The sequence below is a fragment of the Belonocnema kinseyi genome, chromosome 9 (assembly GCF_010883055.1).
Source record: "Belonocnema kinseyi isolate 2016_QV_RU_SX_M_011 chromosome 9, B_treatae_v1, whole genome shotgun sequence".
In the NCBI taxonomy this organism is placed as follows: Eukaryota; Metazoa; Arthropoda; class Insecta; order Hymenoptera; family Cynipidae; genus Belonocnema; species Belonocnema kinseyi.
In genome coordinates this window covers 38,461,845-38,480,120 of record NC_046665.1, presented here as the reverse complement: position 1 = coordinate 38,480,120, position 18,276 = coordinate 38,461,845, and the positions used below count along the sequence as shown (strand labels likewise).

The 18,276-nt window shown below is 31.4% G+C and overlaps 1 protein-coding gene across 2 annotated transcripts in view; it reads left to right on the top strand.

Moving 5' to 3' along the window:
• Window positions 1-6,431: 6,431 nt before the first annotated feature.
• LOC117179447 (protein obstructor-E) overlaps window positions 6,432-18,276 on the top strand; it is a 32,627-nt gene continuing 20,782 nt past the window's right edge. Inside the window, exon 1 of one of the 2 annotated variants that reach the window (XM_033371270.1) lies at window positions 6,432-6,611. In XM_033371270.1, coding sequence (XP_033227161.1) covers window positions 6,572-6,611 — 40 coding nt within the window. In that variant the 5' untranslated portion in view covers window positions 6,432-6,571. The remainder of the gene's footprint in view (window positions 6,612-18,276) is intronic. The other variant, XM_033371269.1, reaches the window with a different exon arrangement.

Below are 18,276 nucleotides of genomic sequence, written 5' to 3'. Positions count from 1 at the left end.
TACAGGAATTACCATAATATATTATTTTTGGAAGAAGTAATCTGTTTACTTCTACAACGGGAAAAAATACTGAAAGAATGTATATATAATTTGTGTTTTAACAGTTCACTAGATTATATTGAAACGAATAAATTAAACAAAGTTTATTTATTTTTCACAAAATATATTCTGAATGCATCGTAATTATTTTTCTCTCAAAGTTGTCGTCCTCTGTGAGATGAATCATAAATCTTTCAAGTGATAGGATATAAAAAAATCCGCCCATAATCCACTTATTAAGAACTTAAATACTTATTTTTCAAAAAAAAGTATTTTTGAAACTAAATTTAAATAAATAAGTATGATTTTTCCATTTTAATGGTTTTAAAAAACAAAAAATACATTGCAAACTTAAAATGTAGCATATTATACTAAAATATGAATCACAATTCATTTAGAGAGCTGATTCTAAAATAATGATACACTTTTTACGAATATTATGAGTTAATTAAATTTTTTGATATCATACTGTGTTATCATATTAATCGCATTTTTCATGTACATGCAAACTGAGATTAACGTTTCATTCTTAAGGTAATTTATAAAACCTGAAATAATTTTTTTCACGAGGAATATAAACAAAGAGAAAATACTATTATCACAATGAAATTGCATACCAAACACTAGATATTTAAGATTACGGCTAACTATATAAAAATATTATAGTTTATTAAAGAAGCTCTTAAATAAAATTAGTGTGTAAAATAAAGAGATTTACGTTTTCCCGGGTAGAAATTGCCTCTTTATGCCTAAACTAAATATTGGCTCTTACGAGGCCGCAGCCAGATTTTCTAGCTGAAAGAATTTAGGGATTCCCTCTGCTGGCCTTCGACAGGTTATTGTCGTGTGCTACTTGACTTAAATTATTTATATACTCACTTTTTAGCACTATATTTTTTTAACTAAACTAGGTAAAAGGCTTAATTCATGATGATATATTTAAAAAATAATTTTTATTAATTCATTATTTTCTGGAGAGGACCTTGTAAAAGCCCTCGACAGGTAAAACGGGTAATACAGCTGTGAGTGAAAAAAGTACTTTAATGTTACTATGCTTAATTATACTTAAACCAAACTTTTAAAAATTTCATTATTTCTGAAAAAATTTAAAACATTTGGTGCCTTAAAAATTTGAAAAGAATTTTTCTTAAAGATTGATTTAATTTGAAATCATTTAAGTACGTGTAAAAATCATATATAACAAACCGAGCTTCAAGAATCTTTTTTCCTAATTTCTAAAGTATCGGATGAATGCCGTAAAGCATTTATGATATCGTACTCAGCGTGGCATCGTAGCTATGGGGATTAGGCGTTCGACTTATAAGCGTTGCGGTGCGTGCGTTCAATTCTCGGTGCTTGCGGATATTCTAATAAACTGCCTTTCTCTTTAGCTAATAGTCATAAATCTTTTCTAGCCAAATTTAACAATTAGTTTAGTTTTAGCATAACGTGCGGAGTATAATTAAGAATTTAATGTCAATAAAAATACAAGAAGACGGAGGAGTGTTTTTCAGAAGCTACAGAAAGGTGTAAAATCTTTAGATTTAACATTTGCAAAGAAAATGTATTTTATATTTGGATTAATATTTTCCTTCTTTGAATCAAAAATTTCTGGTCATTGATTATGGCAATGTACTAGTTAGACTTATTTACTATTGCAACCATAGCATCACACTTCAGAATTTAAAGCATGATCAATTTTTTAATAATTTCATAATATTTTATTTTAATCAATAAAATAAGAAAAAATATCATACGATTTTGAATTTATAGCATATGCATTTGAATGAGCGCGAAAGCACCGTTTAATGCTTCAAAACAATATTTCATTGATTCGGAAGTTTTTTTTTCTCAGTGTGTGAGGGACTCTAGATTCTATAAATACCCTATTAAAAGGCCTTCATTGTGTTCCCTACTGATGACCTCGCTAGCTGAGCGTGACGCTTTCGCTTGCACCCTCCATAGATTGCCACTTTAAGGCCTCGATAAAAAATAGGAAATCTAGACAGGGCCTGTTAAGAACCAAGTTATAATTTCTAGCCGGTTTAGGATGCTTACTCTCTGAATCTGAATCAACGATAAATGTACTGCTAATTCAATCTGGCGTATATACACTATCAAATCAGCTAAATTTAGCTATTAATTAGTGAAATTTCACTGATCAGCAGCTAAATTCGCTGTTTTATCCGCGAATATACGTCACGTGAGAAAATAAATCAGTAGAAATTGCTTATTCGTTTTATTTTTCGTCAGCTTATTATATCGAATACAAGAAAAAAAATTTTATTTGGTTTCTTATAAAAATGTTTTTCATTTGAATATTATATATAATAATTGACAATTGTACGCAGGATAAAGTTGGATCTGTTCGCAAAATGAGGTTGGTTTTAATCGCTGCTAATATATTCTGTTCGCAGCATAAAGTTGGTTCGTAATGATAACTCTGTTTTTTCATTATTTTATTCTGAGATTCAATAGTATTTAAAAAATTCAAAAAAATTGGTACGCATAATCAATTTCCATTATGCAAATATAGATAGTGATTTTAAGCTTTGAGAAACCACTGACATTAGGCTGACAGAAAAATGATATCACTTATAAAACTTTTAAAAACTTCTAAGTTTATTGAATCAGTAAGTTTTTGGCGGTAAGAATTTTAATATTGTAAATAGATTTTTAAAAAGTGTTGATGATTTTTAAATAATTATGTAAATTTAAATAGCGATTGTCCATTTAGATATTTATTTTACATTGGATACCTTAGCATTTGATTTTGTTATGATTTTAAGTGTAAAGAATTAAAAATATATCATCTTTATTCATTCGCATCTAATACATACATTCCATTCGTAGTTAAAGAAAAGAATATGTTCAATGGATAATATATGAAATTCTTTTAAATGAAATTGAAATCTTTTAAATTGTAAAAAAAATAAATAATAGGGTACTAACAGTTTTTAAATAAACATATTTCACTCTTTTCTCAATATTTTTCTTGAATTTTCTTTTTCAGCCAATAAGTATTTTCATTTTTTCACTGTCTCAAATAATTGGCATAAAGAACAAGCCCTGTAACTTTTTTCTATTTGTAATATGAGTTCCAGTAAAAATAATTAATTGGCTAAAACCTATTACAATTACAATTATTCAATTAAAAACTGACAATTTAAAAATCCTGAATCTTACTTTTTGGTCAGCTTTCAACTTGAAACTTTCACCATTAAATTGTTTCCAACTGGAATCATTTAACGCTAAACAACAATGAATTGAAAACATATAACAAAGCATTGAAAGTGGTTTGTTTTTATTTTTAAATGTTTAAAAATAGTATCGTTTAAAAAGAATGATATAGTTGGCCAGGAAGTTTTTTAAACTTTTAAAGCATTGCAATTTTGGAATTTTGTTCTATAGGTGTAAAAATTGTATACAAATTCAAGGTGGCCACTGGATCAAGAAACCGGCCAAACCGAGAAATGACCGGGAATTTTTTGAGACTTGGAAAAACCGGAAAATGACAGGGAATTAATTTTTTTACTTGGTATTTTACACATTTTTAGAAGAAAAATCTATCCAATCACTTGAAACTTTACAAATTTCATATCATTTCGAGTATTTTAAATTGTACAATAAATTATGGATTTTGACGGACGATTCTGAATCTGTTCAAAATTAAACATTCTTAGGCTTACTAGATTAAATAATTTCACTATTTAGCATTTGAAACTGAAAGTTAATTAATTTTCAAACTTAAAAATAGACTATGTTTAAATTTAGAACGTTTTAATTTATAAATTCTTGAAATACTAAAAAAATAGAATTATCTCATATTTAAACCCTTTTGGCCTGCAAGTTTATAGCTTTCAATACCTAAAATGAGAAAATTTTCAATTCACCCGTCGCCACAGAGTTTTTTTTTGCTGCTTCCGTCACACGTGGGTCGTTTATGTACGGTTGTCCTTTTTTCTATCTTAAAAGCCTGAACAGAATCTGAAAAAATTCATGTGTATTCCTCGAAGCTTCTACTACATGTTCTAATTATTTTTAGAATTAAATATGTAACTGTCTCAAAATAATAATCTAAATATAAACAAAAACTTGAAAAAATGAAAATTTATAACTTTGCAATAAATAAATATTAAGAAACTGTACTGAAGGCCTTCAAAGATCAAATCATGACCTGTCAGAAAAATATAATCCTATGTCTTCCAGTTCCAACAAGTATATTTATTTGCGCACTTGGAAATATAGTGCTTCTTTGTCATGCATGCATATAACAAAAGAATAAAAAATCCATTATTCTTTCAGATATAAATATATATTTATTATATAATCATCTAAGTTTAATAAGAAACGCAAAGAATAAGAAGCACAAGAATACGTTTTTTTATGATCCTTAGATGGACATATCACACACCATTTTCTTTTTTCCAATTTCGTAGATATACATCTGCAAATAACTATTCATCCATATCACCTCGAAACACTAATGCGGTCACTCAGGTGGGACGTTCAAGGCATAAGCTTCATTCGAAATCTTTCTTCTTCGGAAACACAATGATGAATTGAAGCTTCCCTTTGCAGTTCAGTTCCCACTACCAAAAACTTTTTTTTTAAAGGAGGGTCAAACCCCACCATCTTTGGATTTTGGAAATACTGAAGCGGGAAAAATTGACTGGGTCGTAAACGATCCACCTGTGTGATAAAGGGTTAAGGGTTTTATATTTGTTGCGTCTAAAAACTGTAGCAGATTCCCTGATGTCTTGAAAATATCTAAATTCCTTGAATTATCAAAAATTCTTTTTTCCTCTGAATTTCTTGAAATCTTTGAATATTAAGAATTTCTTCAATACCTGAAAGTTTATTGAATTCACTAAAAGCTAAAAAATATCTGAAATTTTGTGAATTCTATTCAAATTCTGTAAAGCCAACGTAGAGCGCGATGAGAATTTTCCGGCGCTGGGGGAAGATTTTTAAATATGTTGTACTATCACATTTCTTTATTATTTAAGAAGAGTAAGTGCTTAATTTAATTTGTATTTCCTTATTGAAGAATTTTCTCAACGTTGTAAAGCTTATGAATATTGTGAATAATATTCAAATCAACCATTTTTTTCTTTCCAATAAGAACGGGAGATAGGGCTGTCGACAATTCGTCACATGACACTTAGGAGGGGAGTCTTCAGATCGTCGCGGTCTGTCATGAGGTGTAAATTAATTACAAAATCACAGAGATCGAAAAATGCAATATGCTACTGGAAATTTTAGTTCCATTTAAATAAAGAAAAAGAAAATCCACCAAAAACGTCATCCAATCAAATGAAATTTTGCACCCCCTCATCGATGTCAAAAGATAAACTAAATGTCTATGTGGTTTTCGTGTTGGCAAAAAAAGTGGATTTAATTTATTATAACAACTTTAAGTCTGTATAATTCTGTATAGAAGAATATATTTAGAGCCATTTTATTTCATAATTTACTCTTCTTCTTATAATTAAGACTTTTAGTGTACCGATAGGCTTGTAGCTAAGTTCGAGAATCGTATTGGTTCTGGTATTGGAGAATTACAGTATTGGTATTTAATAAAAATATAAATTATTTTTTATAGGTATATATATAATATTTTGAAGGTAACAACTGACGATAATAACACCGAAGCATAAAAACATTGTATACAGAAAGAATGAATTCATCTCCGAAATATTTACAAGTCTAAATACACTAGAAATCTTAATCATAAGAAGAAAAAGTTAAGTAAGTAAAAATGTCTCAATGGCATATTCTTCCATAATTTTACCATTATTTGAGAGTTTATCCAGTAAAGTGAAACTTAACTTATCCATAGAAAATTTGGAATATCTATTTGGAAAAATAACACTTTATGTAGAAATAACCACAGCCATGGAGTACAAAATAAATAATCATTATTTAAAATAATTCCCGAAAGCAACTCATCTTCCGAAAAATGATTCTTCAACAAGCCTAGTTCTAAATTATCTCCAGATACTGCAAAACTCGTTTTGCAACCCGGTTCCAGTTCGTTAGGACCCAGGGGGCGTAAAAATCTCCTCTAATTCTATACCTGGGGCATCCCAATGGAGAAGGTCTTGAAGCTTGTTGACCTAAGCTGAACAGGCTCGATTTCAAATGGCACATGGCATTTTAAGTTAAGCCTCTCTTGTAATCTAAAGAGAAAGAGAAAGAGGGGGACGGGAGAAAAATCAAAGAAATGTTAAGAAAGAAAGAGAGAAAAAGAAAGAGCCAGTGAGACAAGGACCTGGTGAAAAGAGAGAAGAGTGCTTGGGCCTACAACAGTACCTCTTCGGAACTGGACGGAATTGGAGGGGACAAACACGTGACTAATGACTTATATAAAGGTGGGAACCGGCAAGGAGACAACACAGAATTCTCCTTGCAAGGGGATATAGTAACGTCTATCAAGTACTTTCTTTTTTTCACGTTAAAGTTTTTTAATTTCTCTCACAGATTTAAGCCGGTATTAGTTTAGCGAACAAAGTACTACTTTTACCTTGCCATGAGGACATACGTCGTGTTCGCCGCCATCCTTCTCGCCGGTACGTACTTGAAAATCATCCCCGCGAAATAAGGATACATCCTTACCGAGGCATCCAATCAGCGATCAGAAATTCCATTTTCTTAGGAATTTCGATTTTAAAGCCGAAAAAAAGTGCGACTCAAGTGTAAAAGTGTGTGGAAATTCATAACTTCATACGTGTGAAACTCATGCCTAACTCTGTAAGCACCAGTGATCCTCTCGGGGAAATCCAGTTACTCGATTATAATATTACTTGCTCCCGTTTCTCCGATCCCTTTCTCTCTCACTTATGAAACAGAAGAAGCCCATTTCAGTGAAATACATTTTATTACCCAATTTCTGTAGTGAATTTCTCATTTAATAATTGAAAATATCGTTTATTATATTTTTAGTAGGAAAGTGTGGATCCTTTGGGAGAAGATTATCTTTTATCAGTAATTTCCATATTAATTATTCAGAACTCGGAGCAATTCCAACATGTTTCGAAAATTTAATATTCAATTTCAAGTTATTATATGTAACATGAATATATATATGATTTATGTTTTATATCTTTAAATTGTCATGAATTTATACGAAAAAATTACTAATAATGAACAAATCTCATACAATGTTCTTCTGAAATATTTTCTTGTACAGCAGAAAGTTCGAGAATGTTCTGAAACAAGTGCGAGAGAAAAAATCATCCACTTTGCTTAGACTTCCCCTTTCCACTTTCGAAATCGAAATCTAGTTCTAGAAGAATCTTTGACTTTCAGTCCAAACAAGGGAGAAAAAATTCTTGAATCATATTATCGGTGACATAATAAACCTAGAACGATTCCAAATTAACTGCAAAATAATTATATTTAAATTGTCTCATTAACTTTGACCGATTAATTCGTCAAATATTTCAAAAATAAAAAAAAATTATTGCACATGCTAAGTATTTACCTTTCTTTCAGATTTTTTGAAATAATTTGAAGACAGTGAAAATAAAAATGTAAATGAATTAAATTTAACTGCAACTTTCTTCTGTTTTTATAGGGTTGGACCATAATTATGTACATAAAATATTATATTGTCTTACGTCTTACCACTGTATATCCTCTACCATTTTTGTGTCAGACTAGGGCTAGTTTTTACTACTTCCATCCTAAAGGCTATAAATGCATATGCAAAATTCTAAGTAATATCTTTAATTTCTAGTATATTAAACTTTTGAAAAATCTTTTGTTTATAAATTCTATTGTAAGCTAATTTAATTGACCTACGATTTCAATGTTTGTGCTCATTTCTTTTACGAAATTCTCAGTTCAACACGCTTGTCAACTCTCGAAAAATATAAATTCAGGACTCGTACTATATTTTACAATACATGCACGTGCCTAGAAGTTCATGATACTTGTTACATTCATTAAATAACTGTTTACCAAGATTTAAATAGAACTTTCATTCCATTAATATGTGATTTTTACGAGTCTACTGCTTTCACGTTTCTATGCAGTGTTACAATATAGTGGATATACTTCTTTCTTCAAGGAGCAATTTGCATCCAAATTACCACCATTTCCTGGTAATTTAAGAGCATTTCTCTCGCTGTCTCAACTTTATATCACAACGATAATAATAATAATTTAAAATAGTAGGTAAAATCTGTCTTAAGAATAATGACGCACTCACGGTGCCATAACTTTGGAAAATTACATTTCCTCTGAAAACACAAGCATCCTGCATAAATATAAAATAAACGGGATGAATTATTCGTATAAAATGTAAGCATTTAGCTTAAGTTGAATAATTTTAATTAAATTACAGTTTAATAAATCGATTTTCACATTTTTAACTTTTCACATTTTTTAACTTTTACATTTTCACATTTTTTAACGTTGAACGCACTTCTGGGTTAAGAAAATTATAACCCGAAAGATAGAAGTTTTTGAAAATTCGATTATTTTGAAACATATAATTTAACTCGTCAATGAAGATACTTTTACCCTCACTTTATTTGTTATTTAAAATATATTGAATAAAAAACTGCAAATAATGATGAAGCACACAACGTTTACAACTATTATATGTTCTTGTTCATTTACAACAACAAAAAAAACATTTTTTTGTAATGTATAGGTATATGTAATGTTCACTTGATAGTTCTAATTTCATGAAATTGAATTCGTTCAGATTAAAATTAATTATTAAAAAAAAGTTCTTTATATTTTGGTGTTTTAGTTCCCGTTATAGCTAGAGGCTGAAAATCTTCTCCTATCCTGAAGATCAAAGCTAATTTTACTAACTTACTTTTATAACCAATTTTTTCTGATATAATTTTAATTTTAATAATAATCAACTAAACAGAGTAGTTAAAAATGTTTTAATACTGAATAAGAAACGAAACTTTTTTCTAAGGCAGTTTCTACGTGTAAAAAAATCGTCTATTTCTACTGAAATTTCGGTACAAATACGTCGCGCTATACATCTATACGTACTGAAGTTGCAGTGAACGTAACCACGACTTTTTCCCGAAGCGAAATTAATTACACAAAAAGCCAAGTAACAATTGTTAAATGAATAATTTCAACATGAACCATTTTTTTCTAAAACAGTTTTGAGTATCTTTTCCAAAATTAGTTGCAGTTAAAAATCAGTATATTTTTCTTGATTTTATCAATTATTTTAAAAATAATAGATACAAAAGATCAACGACTTGAGATTTCAGCATCATGTTGATCGAATTAGGCAAGATTGCTTTTTTCCTGATAGGGGCACTTTCCTTTTTCAAGATACAAAGACACTGTCGAGCTCATTGCTCAAGTCTTTCGGTTGAATCACCGAGGTGTTCTGTCTCTTTAAATTTATTGAACGAAAATGGCGTACAGATGCAGCCCGATTTTGTCAAGAAAAAAATATAAAATAATAGAGCTGTTCAATTAAATGTTCAATCCCCCTGCCGTGTTGATTTCTCGAGCGATTAATCACAATCCAACGCTGACGAATCTGTGTTAAATCTACTGAGAAATTCCGCACTTAAAATAATTTTATGATTTTCTCTAAAAATAAGCATATTTGAAATACATATTTTATTTGAAATTATAGCATTAATTTTCATCTCAATTATTCTTTAACAGATATGCAATTAGTCCTCAATGGAGAGGCCTCATTTTTTCTATCTTAAATGACAAAATATTTTCCGCAAACTATTATTTTATGAGTTCAATATAAAGCGAATCCATTATACTTTCGTCCGAGTGTTTGTCAGTCGTATCTGGACCTTACATTTTTAAGGTTTACGCTTTGAGACATAAGGTTTGGAATTTAGTTTAAAATTTTATTTTTGGTCCTCCTATTTGAGGTTTTATATTTTTACGCCTTTCGGTTTTCGACTTTTCTCTTTCCACCACATCTTTTTCTTCAAACTTCATTTATAAAATTTCTTGGCTCTCTGCTCATTGTATTCTACTAGAAAAATATTTTCTATTTCTTTTTCCGCTGCTTCTTCAATAACTACTTTTTATATGTATTTTCAGATGACAAACTTCGTTATAATTCGCAAAAAAGTTATTAAATAATATTCCTAGTTCCTCTATTATAAAGAAATAAAAATACATAAACCACAGAATTGTAAAATTGATGAGGAAGTAGTATATTCTTCGTGCACGAAAGTTCACAAAAGATCATCCACTCATGAAATTCCTCACTTAAATGGCAACTGATTAAGTATCTAATCAAAAGATTTGATCTTTCAATAAATTGCACATCTCACTTCCAGAAGAGCAATTTAATTGGAATTTAAGAGTCGCGACATTTAGTTGACCATAGAAATATCTTTCGTGGTATTCAACTGTAGAGGATACTTTGTCTGAAAATTTTTCTCGATTCGAGCAATCCTTTCTCTTGGTGATAGTTTACTATATTTATAGAGTTTATCTTGTAGAAAACACGGCCTAATGTTGACCTTAGTGAAATATGTAATTTAATTACTCGTTCAACGCGCAAAAGTGGAATAACCTTGGCCAACTTTTGTACTTCCTCTGATAAGAAAATGTAAAATAGAATATTTAGTGGCATTCTTTTTCAATTGATACTAATAAAAAATGGTGAATATTTTTGGGCATCAATTTTTATCTCCTACGTATAATTGCAAAAATAGCAATGTTCAGTTGATTATACTATGACTTTTAGACATTTCCTAGATAAAACTTAAAAGATACGTATCAAAAATATAATCTAAAGGCCTACACTTTAGTCTCTGGCATCATGTTGTTACGTGCCCTTTTCAAGGCATGGAATGTTACGAAATTATTCTTATTTTAAAAACAACACCAATTTTAGGACAACAGTGATAATACAATCGTAATGATTCTATTACGTGAAGGTTTACGTAAAAAAATTATGCAATTTTTACATGGCCAAAACTATATTTAACATTTTTTGTATTCTTTTACTTTTACAAAACATGCCACTAAATGTCCTGTCTTATAATACTTGCAAAGCATTTATAAAATCCAGATTTCTATTATCGCTCACAAGAAAATGCACTTTTTTGAATTAATTATTGTTCTTCCTCCATATCTACACTACTTTGTGAAAAAAGATTACTGTATACATTTGGGACAAATTGAAATGCATTTCATGCTCCTCAGACGGGATTAAACATTTTAATACAGAATATTATTATACCATTAAGAAATTTCCCTTACGAGGTAAGCGTGGCTCACTCGTTTAGGAAGGAAGTAATGTGGAAGGAGGAAGGGGTAATGGAGGAAGGGGTAATGGAGGAAGGGGTAATGGAGGAAGGGGTATATATTTTTAGATTGATCTAGAACTCCCGTTTTATTTATTTAAATAACACGTTCGTTCCGCAACACTGCTCCGACCCAGGTTGCTGAGCAATCTCTCTAGCAATCACCCCAATGGAAGAGCCTTACAAAGTCGTCATTTGAAACTCCCTACTCGAGCCCAGTAGTATACAAGGCTTTTTGTTTCAGGCGTCTTTAGCTTCACTGGCACTCATTTTATAAACTATTTGTCGCCACTGTTTTCTTGGTATACCTCTCTAGCTTCCTTCACGTCCATGCATTTTTTCATTGAACCTTCTTATTTGTCTTCTAATTCTAAACATTCTTTCCGGGATCTGCCTCTGGGCTCACTGCCATTTACTTTACCTCGATACACTTCTTTCATTAGTCATTCATCTTTCATTCTCTTAACATGTCCGAATTATCTCGACCGATTTTTTCCCATATTTTAATTAGTTTCTCTTCTGCACCACATTTTTTTAGGATTATCTTGGAACTCACTTTGCATATCAGTATTTTCCCACATATTATGCGCAGAAATTTCATGTCGATCGCGTTAATTTTATTCTTATCATTTTCTGCTTAGTTCCAGGTCCCCGTGTAGAAAATGCCATAATATTGCCTGCTTTAAAGAGGAAACTGGTCAGGTGTTATAAAGAGTAACTTGACTGGTAAATTTTATGCAGGCTCTTGTCAGAGGTTGGTAGGGTTATCTCTGCTTGCCTTCTAGACAATTATAGGAAACTTTAAAAAGGTCCTAACTTAGAATTTAGACAGGGACTACTCAAATACGAAAGGTATTTCCCTAAATTTTTTAATATCTATCAAAATAAATGTTTTAATTATAATCACAGGAATCTTTATTTATACAATAAATTCAGACCCTGACGGGTAGATACGCAGTACCGTTTCCATGCCAATGTAACCAATGTTTGATAGCGTTATGCTCCAAAAGTTTGAAGTTTTGTGAGGTTGATGATTATAAGTATTTTATTATTGGCTATTTTGTCATTATTTACAGAATCATGGAAAAAGCGCGTTGAACCAAATAAGGAGCACATGTTACCGATTGAAAAAAAAAAACACACACTTAGGAATCGAAAATAGTCGACGAAAGTAACAATGCAGAAGGCGAAAGTGAAGTTATGAATTTTCAGGATGACACTCGTGAAAGTAATTTATCCTAATGACAATAATTGCTCGAAAAGTGAGATATGCAGAAAAAAATATAAGTGTAGAAGTATATAAAAGTTCAATTACATTGTGTAAAAATGTGTATAATTGCAATTAGAGTTCTGCAATGCGATTCAAAAATAATAAATAAAATATTTTTGATACTAATTGAACATTTCTTTTTGTTAGTTTACACATTGTGAACAATTAATTTCCAATTTAATATTTTCGTAATCACAGAAGAACATTAATTGTACGCTACCAAAACCGAGTCGCAATTTTTATACAGGTCTCGCTACCGTACAGCACAGTTGGTATAAATATAGAATTATGTATTGTCCTTTTAACTTCTTATCCTCGTTTATACGCCTATCTAACTCCTCATCTATCTTTCCATCACTGGTGAATAAGATACTAAGATATCCGTAATCATCAACTTGTTCTATTCTCTCATAATGTATGGCAATGTAGAACATTGTTTTCTCACCCTTTCATTCAAACACCATAATTTATGTTTTATTTGCGTTAATTCTGTGGCCCGTGTTCATCATTCGTCAAATAATTAGAGATAGCTCATACTAATATAAGTATCTGGATTCTTCGTGATTTCTTTTATAATTTCAAATAATTTATAAACCCCAATAATCCTAATATATGGCCAACAATATGGAAAATGCATTAAATCATTTTTTTAAATCAAATTTACGGATTCAATCATATTCCTTGCATAAATACGCACAATTCTATCAATTTCATTGTTCTCTGGAATCAATACTTTGAATGTTAATAATTTTTTAAAGGGCACTCAATATATATTATCCAATTAATATTAAAGAAAATTGTAATATATGAAAAATTTGCATATTTATGAGTAAAATATGACTGTATTGGTAAATTTGACGAAAAAAATTATTCTGTGTATTTTCCATATACTATAATCCTATAAAAATGTTTTTTAGACGTTGTGGTCAAAAAGCGCCATTAGAACGTCGTAAAAACATTCTATGTCAAGCCAAATCAATAACGTTCGAAAAACGTCTACTAATAAACGTTTTGTAGGGCCTATTTTGGAAATTACCCATATTTATAACGTTATTAGTCCTAACATAGGATGTTTTCGGCCATTCCGACGACATTTTTTGACAGATGTAATTCATTTAAATGCACTTCAGATTTAAGAAAGGACCTTGACATAATGTAAATTATGATGACTACGAGGTAGATGAAAAGATAGAAAAAAGGGATATAAAAAGAAACAAAAGTGGGCGGAGAAAAACGACGAGGGCCGGTAATTGGGACAAGCAACCTGATTTATTGTTGGTCCCTCGACTCTGTAAAACGAAGGCTGGGCCCAGAGAAAAATGAAAGTCAAAATGGTTCTCATATGGTCGCTCGTTGTAAAATGTAAGTCAAGTGAACGGGATGCTGAGTGCCTTCAAGTCATAAAAGCTGCCGGCTGGGCCTCAAGTGAAAGTGCCTGGCGAAAGTCTTTGTACCCTTACATAAAACGTTTAGGAGTTAGCCATTCAAAGATCACATGCTGCGGTTATTATACCATTTAACTTATTAACAAAACACTTCTCTTTAAAAATAACATGCATAAGAAAAAATATATAAAAACTGAATCAGCTTGTTGAAAATTATTTAATACTGAGAACGAAATTAGTCTGAACACTCAGAAAAGAGGTTCTTTAATTTAAAATGATTTTTTTTCATTTTAAGTTATATTTGATTAAATTACAAAAAAATGTGTTAAAGAAACGGAGACTTTAACATGTGTTAAAATATAATTATTTTATTTTAATAATGTATGCCACATGCAAGTTTATTTTATGTTTACGAGCTTACTTCATGGCAACAGCGTCTGTGGCGACTAGGCATTTACTGCTCCGCGAGTTTTTAGAACATCCTTTTTGTTCCTCTGTTAGGATGTCATTCTCGTCCTATCGAAAATATGCCTTATCTACATTGATAGCTGGAAGGCATCTATAAATGTTTTGAAGACAAGCTATCCGTCTAAATTCAGAAGGATTTTGATCGTTTTTCAGTAGTTAGTTATGTTTTCCAATTGAAATACTTCGAAATACTTCTCTGCCGTTGTGAGTATATAATCTCATTCAATATTGCTGCTGTCAATGCCTCGACGAACCGAGGGTGGATAATTTTATTAACGTGGTCGTAGTGTATCAGCTTTCTAGTTCTATTTCCTTTCTCATATTGAGTCAATCGACCCAATTTGCACCTTGCTTTGCTAATATCTATATCCAATTTGATCTTCCATGGTGGATCGCGATTCCTTCTTGGTACAATTCGAGGCCAAGTTCTGCGGCCCGACGTTCTAACGGATGCCACAGCTGCACAATATGAAAGAGTTTGCACCTCTAACGCAGTTTGTGTTGTATTCAAATGCATAGGCCAAATCTTGCTGTTCAGCTGTTCTATTAGTGCACGCAAACCATTTGTGATTCTTATCTTTGGGCAGAGAATGTCTTTGTGCTGATTCTAAATGTCTAAACTCTGGTAAAACATGATCAAAATTCCACTCAAAGTGATGTAGTATTTCTGGGATTCCACTGTTCACATCATCGTTATTTATTTCCAAATGTTTTTCTAGCGGATGCGGTATTTGATACACATTGTCCCTAGCACCTATGCCTTTAGCTTCAATCAATTCGTCGTTGTCCACATCTTTCTAGCGAAGTTCATCAATAGAAAGCTGTTGTTCCATTTCCATTTTGATGGCGGCTATTTCAACAGGCGAAAGCAATCTTTTTACGGATATTCAGCCTTTTTGGTCTACCAGATTCTGCTCATTCATTCTTTTAGGCTATCTCTGGGTACTTAAGTAAGAAGAGTTGATGACATTTTCTCTCCTCATACTTTGCAAAATTCATCCTTAAGTTGTATCCTATTTCATAATACTAATACTAGCTTTACAATGGAAACTATTTTTTGGAAAAATGTATGATTTATGTTTGATATACCCATTTTACATGAAAAGTGTTGGTTTTACATTCTCATTCCTGAGAATGTAATGTAATCGTCCAAATTTTCAATCTCTGGTTTTTGACTGATCTTTACGTTTCGACACTCACAGAATCCGAAAAACATAAAATTTCATCGGTGTCTGTCTGTTCATCTGTGTGTCTGTATGTATGTGTGGTTACCTGAATGATGTAGCCACGCTAACGTTTGAAGAATTTGTCCAATCGAGTCCGTATTTGATACACTTCTGAAAATCCCCAAAATAAAGGATAAATTCATTAATCAGATATTTCGAACCAAAATAAAAAATTGATAGCATTTTCAAAATTTTGAAATATGTTTTTTTTTTGAAATCTTATAAATTGTTGTCAAAGTTTCTTATAGGTGGGTAAAAAACTTGCAAACTATCCAAATAAAATGTTTAATTTTCATGAAAATTTAAAAAGTTATATACTTTTCGAAAATTTTCAAAAAATAAAAAAAATTATTTTTTTTCATAAATCCAGAAATTTTATTCAAAATTTTCAGTAGATACCAAATACGAGGTGTGTTCAAAAAATAAGGTGACTTTATGGTTTTCTCAAAAAAGATTCATTTATTCCTCAATATTTATGTTGTCCCCTTCAAAGTAATCCCCCTCAGATATAATACACTTGTGCCAACGCTTTTTCCAATCATCGAAGCACTTATGATAATCATTTTGTGGTATAGCCTTGAGTTATTTCAGCGATGCAGTTTTTATCTCCTCAATCGTTGAAAATCGATGTCCTTTCATGGGTCTCTTCAGTTTTAGGAAAAGAAAAAAGTCACTTGGGCCAAATTCGGTGAATATGGAGGCTGAGACATAACTGTGGTGCTGTTTTTGGTCAGAAAATCTTTCACAAGCAACGATGAATGAGCAGGTGCATTATCGTGATGCAAAAGCCACGAATTGTTTTTCCAAAGTTCTGGACATTTTTTCCGTATCGCCTCTCGCGAACGGAGCATAACTTGAAGGTAATACTCCTTATTGACCGTACGACCTTGTGGTAAGAATTCCTGATGCACTACGCCACGGCAATCAAAGAAGACAGTGAGCAAAACCTTCACAATTGACCGAACTTGACGTGATTTTTTCGGTCTTGGAGACTCAGGATGCTTCCAATGAGACGATTGGGCTTTAGTTTCGACGTCATAACCATATACCCACGATTCATCCCCAGTTATAAACCTTTTGAGAAAATCAGGATCATTATTGACTTCATTCAACATCTCCTGAGCGATGGATCTTTTGATCAAAATTAAGCAGTTTTGGAACAAATTTCGCTGACACACGTTTCATGCCCAAAACGTCCGAAAAGATAGCATGGCATGAGCCAACCGATATGCCACCATCTTCAGCAACTTCTCTGATGGTAATTCGGCGATTTTTTAACACCATTCCTTCCACTGCTTGAACGTTTTCATCTGTTGTTGACGTGCTGGGACGTCCAGGGCAAGGTTCGTCTTCGACATCCTCTCGGCCTTCTTGGAACAGCTTGTACCACTTATACACATTTTTCTTACTCAGAGTAGACTCACCGTATGCAACTGTCAACATTTCAAGAGTTTTAGAGCACTGGATTCCATTTTTCACACAAAATTTAATGCAAACTCTTTGCTCCATTTTTTTCGAAAGAAGAAAATCGCCGAGCACACCAAACCCTTCTAACCTTTTACGCCTCTGCCAGAAAAACAACACAAGCTATATAGTCAAAACTGTGAACATACGATCGTGACGAATATACCAACACAATAAAACAAAAAATTAAAAACTTGAATGTACGTAGCCCGCGAAAATTGAAAAGTCACCTTACTTTTTGAACACACCTCGTACATTTTAAACTACTCTAGCCGAATTTTTCGATTAGCACACAATTTAAAAAATTTGAGCTTTTTCAACATTTTAGACGATTTTTTTTCAAGTTTCAGAAAATGTTGTCAAAGTCTCCGATACTTGACAAAAACACATGCAAATTATAAAAATGACATTTTTAATTTGGATGAAAATTAAAAACGTTAGTGTAATGTAATCGTCCAAATTTTCGATCACTGGTTTTTAACTGATCTTTACGTTTCGGCGCGCACAGAATCCGAAAATCATAAAATTTTGTCGTTGCCTGTCTGTAGGTTTGTCTGTAGGTCTGTCTGTATGTATGGTTATCTGTATGTTGTAACCACGCTAACTTTTGAAGAATTTGTTCAATCAAGTCCGCATTTGATACACTTCTGAAGGTCCCCAAAATAAAGGCTAAAATCGTTAATCAGATATTTCGAACCAAAATTAAAAAATTAAGTACATTTTTAAACTTTTGAATTTTTTGTTGTTGAAATTTTATCAATTTTTGTTAAAGTTTCTTATAGATGGGTGAAAGATTTGCAAATTACTTAAATAAAATTTTAATTTTGATGAAAATTAGAAAAGTTATATACTTTTCAACAATTTGAAAATCTTCAAAAAATAGAAAAAATTATGGTTTTCATAGATCCAAAAATTTTCACTAGATACCAAATATATTTTAAAACTATTTTAGCCGAATTTTTCGATAAGCCCACATTTTTAAAAATTAGAGCCTGCATAACCTAAAAGTAGAGCGCGAAGGGCGATTATGACAATGAAAATGTAATCGGCAGGGCCGTGGGTGCTTTGAGAACCTTTTTTAATGTCAAATCAAAAAAAAAGGTTCAGCTTTACTTTATGATTGTAGTTTATGAGGGGTTCGAATTACA